The 7,150-nt window shown below is 43.6% G+C and overlaps 1 protein-coding gene across 1 annotated transcript; it reads right to left on the bottom strand.

The window, feature by feature from the left end:
* Positions 1-1,768: 1,768 nt before the first annotated feature.
* LOC109782156 (uncharacterized) lies at positions 1,769-3,681 on the bottom strand. The gene has a single exon (XM_073508049.1). The coding sequence runs from the start codon at positions 3,387-3,389 to the stop codon at positions 2,457-2,459; it is 933 nt and encodes a 310-aa protein (XP_073364150.1). The 5' UTR covers positions 3,390-3,681; the 3' UTR covers positions 1,769-2,456.
* Positions 3,682-7,150: the final 3,469 nt, after the last annotated feature.

Raw genomic sequence — 7,150 nt, 5'->3', positions numbered from 1 at the left:
TAACACCATATTTTCCTATCATTGTCATGAATACAAAATACCATCACCTAGCAAACACATCTCATCCCGAGCACGACGTGCCCCCGCGCCAAAACCTACTAGTTATCTTTAGTTCTCGAGCGAAGTAATCACTGAGATTATCACCATCAGTAGCAATGGTCGCAGGATGCTCATAGCACATCGCGAAAACTAAGGGTGTGTGCAGTAAAAAGAATTAAACATGGTCCAGCCCTCACAAAAAAGAAAAACATGGTCCAGCCGTCCAGCTCCATGTGCTTTCCCTCAAAATCTTTCTGGCCCAAGTGGTTTTATTCATTTAATGGACATGGTTGTTGGCCTGTTCCAACTCGGAATGGTTTATTGATTCTGTATATTCATTATTCATCGGTCTAATCAAACAACTTAGCTAGTTCGATGAGATTAGGAATGAACACCAAAAGAAAAACGTTATGAAGGAAAAACACTTAAGAAAACAACTGAGTTCAGAATGGCCCAGAAAGAAGTTCAGAAAGATCTTGGAAATTGTAGACATAAATAAGTTCAGAATATGTTTGTATACTTAAATAAGTTCAGAATATGTTTGTATACGTAAATAAGTTCAGTAAGATCTTGGAAATTGTTTCATCATTCAACACTCATCAGAAAAATGCAGCAGAACTCCAGAAAAAGGCATTTTTTTCGTCACTGAACACACAAGGGAAAAAATGCAGCAGGAAACTAGTACTTTCCGCCCGAGAAAAAAAAACATGATCCACAGGAGAAGCTTCCACATATACGTTCCCCATGCATGCATGATGAAGAACAGTAGCAAAGAACATTACCTCTGTACTGACATACTTATCATTTAGTTTCAGTTTAATGATGAATATGCAGTACTCGTTCAGTTTCTGGTGGGAAAAAACATAACATCATTATAATTGTTTTGTGCTAACAGAGCAAACTGAAAGCAGCATGCTCTGTACCACATTTGCATATGGATTCAGAGAAATTGTTCATGATGCACAGATCTTGGCAGCATTCTTGCTTGAAGAGAAAAATATATTTAAAAAGGAAATTATGTCTTCTAGAATGATTTGGCCTTCGAGCACGCAAAAGTTCCAACAAAATTATCATTTGCTGTCTCCCATGGGCGTAGTAACCATATTGTCTTAATATGCCTAAAATTCAGTTTTCATGCACTGCAAATGCAAGCACTGCATATTCAGGGTCCAGAATATGAACCACCTGATAGGTGATACGTAGCAAAGTTTTAAATATCATCAGGTTCTTCTGAGCATGTTGTCGCTCCTTTAAAAGTAACAAATTAGATCCAGTGGTTCCAAGCAATGCCCAACGGTACAAGCGCAATATTTGGTTGCTTGGGGAAGATGTTAGGATAGACAGTGGAATTTGTAATGTTCAAATGAACAGGAAAATTTCTCAAGGAGCCAGAGAAGGTAAGACTGCTGTTGCACCGAAACCTTTTTCACATTCTTGACATTTGTAATCCAAGTGAAAAGTTAACATGATCTGAGAAAAGCCCAACCTATTTGCCAAACAGCTGCAACCTATTTGACAATCAGATTGCAGTCTCTGTAACCATAAAGTCTGTCTTCAAACTCCCCCAAACATGTCCATGCGCTTCACAACTCAACAAAGGATTGTGAAATCATAGGTGCATCCATCGGATCGTACCTCGTGTACATACTTTTCTGACAAGAGCAGCGGAGTGTTTTAAGACGCATAGAAACATATAAATAAATAGAGTTACTCAAATGCTCTGCTCAAATTCAGGCCAACAATTTTTCATTCATATCTGATATTGATTACAATATGACTCGATAGTCGGTACATTGAGGACTTGATAGTCGGTACATCAAGGACTTGCTTAGCTCAAAGCTTCACTCACACATACACACAAGAGTTCACCAACCAATGCTACTCGTCGGAAACTGCAACTTTAACTCACCACGACGCCAGTGCCTAAGAATCCAATTCAGCCAAGATTAATTTTACAGGAGAGTCAGCATAGTCTCCAAATGCTAGGCAGCTCACAAGATTACGTGTGTATCGACAAGTTCAATTCTACTCCTTTTTCCTGCTACAAGCCGGGTAGCAAACGGGCATTTTGGATTTTGCGGCGAGTGCGTTTTACGCTCTGTCTCGTTCCGGAATTGCAGTACATGAGTTTCCTTTTTAGGCTCATCTGCTTTACTTTGATTTATTGAAAATGCCCTTTATTTACTTAAACCCTTAACTTAGGACCAGGTATGGATGCGGTGGTAACTATGTCGTACACATCTCAACAAGGTTTTTGCTGCCTAGACTAGATGGAGACTCTGCTGACACTAGTAAAATTACTAATGACTGAACGGGATTCAAAGAACACTAGAAATCTTGGTAAGCAAGTGCAGAACCTGGAGGGACAAAGATTAAATGAAACTTATGTGTGCATGGTTTAGGAAGCAACTAAAAGACTAGGGAAGGCGTAATACCACTGGACGCAGCCAAGGAATTGGTTGCTTCCTTGGTGCTGCAACAGCAATGACAGGCAATGGCGATTGGTTTTGCTTCGGAACCTTGCAGCTGAGCTCCCCCATCCCCCTTCTTGCGCGCAGAGTTGAAGCTGCTGGAGTCATCTTCTTCACAGCAGTGGCAGGGGCAGGCAGTGGTGTAGAGCCGACGAAAGAGCAAGCCTTGGAAGCGACCTGACGAGAGACCTTCTTCACGGGCGCAGCAGCAGTGGCAGGCAGGCAGACCGAAGAGCGAGGCTTGGAAGCCTTGGAAGCCGGGAGCTTGCGGTGGTGGCAAGCGGACTCCTCGTCTTCAGCCATCTGGCGTCCACGGGCACGGATGGCGCACCGGACACCAACGGGTTGAGCACCAGCAGCGGCCGGCAAGGTGGTGGCAGGCCCAGGGCGTGCGGCTACGGCAATATCGGAGGCATGGAAAGCGATGGGCGCCGTCGGCGCTGGGCTAGGTTCTCCGTGGTCGACACCCTTGAGGTGGTGAACGAGTTGGCACCAGGCACGGACGGGATCAGCACGGGTGGCGGTGGCTGGAGCAGCGACACCAGATGCGCCCGTGCCGGCGTGGCGACGGGGACGCCCTCCATGGTGGACGCCGTGGCGGCGGAGTTCTTGGACGGCTGCGGCGGCCTCCTTGACGAGGCCGTCTTCGTCGAGACGGCGCTGGAAGTCGGCGTCCCAGCGGGCGAGGGACTCCCGGGACTCACCGGTGGCCTTGGCCAGGCTGTGCTTGGTCCAGTACTGGAGCACCCTCTCGAGGGCGCGCGAGGGCACCCGCATCTCCAGCGGGAGGGCTTGGGCGGCGGCCGGGCGATAGTCCCACGCCGGAGCGACGAGCACCTTGCCGTCGGCGCTGCGGAGCTGGAGCACCTTGGCCGCCATCGATGGCGTGCCTAGGTCTGGAGATCGGGAAGGTGGGCGAGCAGATCGAATTGGGGCTGCTGCTCCCACCGGCGCCGCCCATTTATTCAGGGGAGAGCTCCTGATTCTTGCCCAACTCGGATTGGAGCTGTCGCCGGCTGAATTGGAACTGGGATCCAACTCAAGCTCGACCGCGGCAATCTCACGCGCTGTTAATCCAGCTGTTTTTAACTGAAGAAAGAAGTAGTAGAACGTCTTCAGTTTCTCAGTCCATAAATAGGATTTCTTCAGTTAAAAAACCTGGACGCCTCTGCATCCTATTGACGAATTTCTATCATATAAATAGGAAGAGGATGGTAAAGGCAGATAGAAAATTCATTGCTAATTTGGCTTTACGGAAATTCGGTGGTACAAAAATCAATCTTAGTTTGTATTGGTCATAAGCACATCCCAAAATGAGGTGTATCAACCGCATAATTGTTTTCTAGGAAATCACATAAATTTCTGAAGCTACTAAATTTGACCTGTAGATGTTGTTGTTTTATTCTTCTCAAAATATGGTTCTCCTTCATACACAAATTTTCCCTTCTACTAAATGTGCTTTTCGTTAAAGAAAATGTGCTTCTGAAAGAGGAGCCCAATAAAAATGGTAGCGGGTTCCGACGTCCTTGCACGCCACAGACCCGTCATAACTCTTCTCATCGCTCGTTGCAACACTGCCGCACTGATGGGTGCAACTCCCCCGTGGGCGGTTGTAGCACGCCCGCCGACGGGCGCATCTTCGTCTATCATGGCTGCAGCATGTCCGGTCATTGGTCGTAACACGGCTGGCCGCCGGTTATAGCACGACCCGTCGGAGCGCGCAATGACCACGACAGAGGAGGACTACTCGGGTGGGTGGCACACGGTCATGGCGTCTTCATGTGCGAGGGGTGAGGGACTTGTCATCGCAGCTCGTCGTCCCGGTGACTGGCTAGGGGCGCAACATGCGATCCCTGTCGTCCCCATACCGATGACCTTGCACGCCACATCATGATAGGAGTGTACGCGTGTGCGGGCACACGACTGTGCGCATGGGGTGGTGGCGGCCATCGCTGGTGAGCTGCCAGGTGGGAGGTGTGACACGAGCAGGAGAGAGGTGCGGGAGAAGATGAATGGTTGAGTGCTCTCCGTTTGATAGGATAAAGAAATAAAGGATAAGCGGTTGGTGGGCCCTACCAACGTATGTGGCTTACAGAAGGAGCCTACTAAAAGCGAGCAAGCGGGGAGAACAAGGTTGGTTGGCCGATATAGATATTTACCTTTTAATTTTGTCAAACATGTATTTTAATTAAGTTTCCAATTCAAATTTGTGTCCTTCTGAAGGTATTTTAGAAAACAAGTTTCCATGTCATCCATTTGAAGGTCTTGCTTACAAAAGAAGCACGACAGGTATCACATTTTTTGTAGCCAAGAAAGGGAGTCCGAGCAAAGAAAAATATATACCATCTAATTGTATGACTTAGGCCTATTTGTATGGGTTTTTGCTTCTGTTTTTACAGCTTTTTCACTTTGGTAAAAAAAAAGCCAAATAAGCTCCTAAAAAGGTGTTTTTTTTTGCTTCGGCTTTTGGCTTATACCATCACATAACAATATTGATTCATGAGCCAAAGCAAAAAGTCCCTATCTAGGAGCTTTTGTGGCTTTTTTGCCAGAATGAAAAAGCTGCAAAAGCATAAGTAAAAGCCCAAACAAACATGGGCTTAGGCATGAAAACAACTTTTTCATATGTTTAACTATACTAGGAAACATGTGTGTGCATTGTAACTGGAGAACAAAATTGTATGCTCCTCTCACAATAAGCACGACTCGAGACCCCTCAACAATTCCACATCATCTATTTCAATACAGCACCCATATGTGTTGTGGCAGTGTTGCTTATCCTCCCTCATGTCCTTATTGAAAGTGTCGCCGTGTCCACCTACTTGCAAAGCGTCTAAACATGATCAATAGCAAGGCAATGACCCAGACCACCACATGACACACTTGTCATTGGACCACGCCAGCGCTAGGGAATGTTTCAAACTTTTAAAACCAACCCCATCGAGTTGGATATGAGGGCCATCCTCCGTGAGCTTCATGCACTTTGTTCATCCACCGCCCTCTCCCACTCGTTTTAAAATTGTTTTTTAAATGCATGAACAGTATTTTGAAAATATATTAGATACAAACTACCCCCCCCCCCCCCACATGTGGCGTTTGTATGAGAGGCTGACATCCGAGCATGGCCAGGTCGGTACCACCGAGCGTATATCGAGCGAGGTGTAACTCACCCGAGCAATGGACGAAAAGTTCCTGCCCTCTCTTCTACACGAATATTCTTGTCATGGAAGGCCCAAAAATGTCATCCAAGTGTGTGATAGGCCTGTGCAAGATGCTTTTCCGACATTTCTCATAATGCTTACTCGATACATGTTTTCCCAAGTTTCTTGTCATGAAAGTGTTCCTACTATAATGTAATTTTATTTTTTTAAGGGTGTTGCAAGTGTTCCCTTCTTGTAGCGTGTATTTGAAGATCTGATGTAATCAGTACTATAGGGCCAAAACAACACTGACCGACCAAAGCGCATCACCGCCGATATGCAACGACTCGTCAGTGCTTCCAGGTCAACGAGACTTCATCATTATAGGTGGGTCAACCGACGAGTGCCGACAATCACAAGGGCCCCAAGCAGAGTTTCATCATTGACAGCTTTGGGTTGCACTACTATTATCAATATCACATACAAATATTGTCAATATTTCATCTCATATGCACATATACGAATCTTTTACATTGCATTTCGTGGCATAAACATACATTTTTAGCCTCACACACAACATTCGTAGATCATAAGCATCACATTGGTACATTCTGCTATCCTTTGTTGGTTTCATCATTGTTTTTGGCACGTTGTTGGTTACATCCTTCTCGTTGTCGATAGATCTGCCATGTTGCATTTCAATATCCGAACTATTGAAGGAACTAACTCATGTTGCATATGAATAGTCAAATATCTATTTAATTTGGGGGTAAAGGCTGCTAAAAATATTTTCAATACATGTTTCATTTTTTATTTATTTTATTTCTTCTTTGATTATATGTGTTTTTATCAGTTTCTTTCTTTTTTTCTTCTTTTCTTAATACATGTATACTCTTTTAGTACATGTTGTATATTTTTTGTATTCACACGGAACTTATTTTTGATACATGTTGAACATTTGTCAAATACATGATGACCATTCTTTAAATACATGTCTTGAACATTTTTAAATACATATTATACATTTTTTAAATACACATTGAACTTTTTTAATGGTATGTTTTTTAAATTAATCAATGTTTTTACATTGTGTAAACATTTTTTCAAATACATGATAAATATTTGTTTGAAATACACATTGGAATATTTTTTGAATAAATGTAATACAATTTTTAAATACACGCTGAACATTTTTTTGAATGGTATGAAACATTTTTTGAACTACACAAACATTTTTCATGCATATATTTTTTTAATGTCACGAGCACATTTTTGTAACGTGTGAACACTTTTCTAAATGTCAGCAACATTATTTAATGCTATCATCATTTTAGTCGCGTGAATTTTTTTATACAACATTTTAAAAATGTGCCATAAACAATTTTTATGTCTTAGAATCGAAATGTAAGTAAGAATAAATAAAGGCGGCTGCTACAAAAAAGCCGACTTATTTCGTAGCAAAAATAGTCGGTCCCCAGCCGTCCGATCGAGCCGTTGGAT

The sequence above is a fragment of the Aegilops tauschii genome, chromosome 2 (assembly GCF_002575655.3).
Source record: "Aegilops tauschii subsp. strangulata cultivar AL8/78 chromosome 2, Aet v6.0, whole genome shotgun sequence".
Lineage (NCBI taxonomy): Eukaryota > Viridiplantae > Streptophyta > Magnoliopsida > Poales > Poaceae > Aegilops > Aegilops tauschii.
Note: the sequence above shows the minus strand (reverse complement) of the source record. Positions and strands in the feature narration are given on the sequence as shown.

What these genes read in the sequence shown, in the direction of transcription:
- LOC109782156 (XM_073508049.1), bottom strand. Translation starts at nt 3,389, where the DNA reads ATGGCGGCCAAGGTGCTCCAGCTCCGCAGCGCCGACGGCAAGGTGCTC.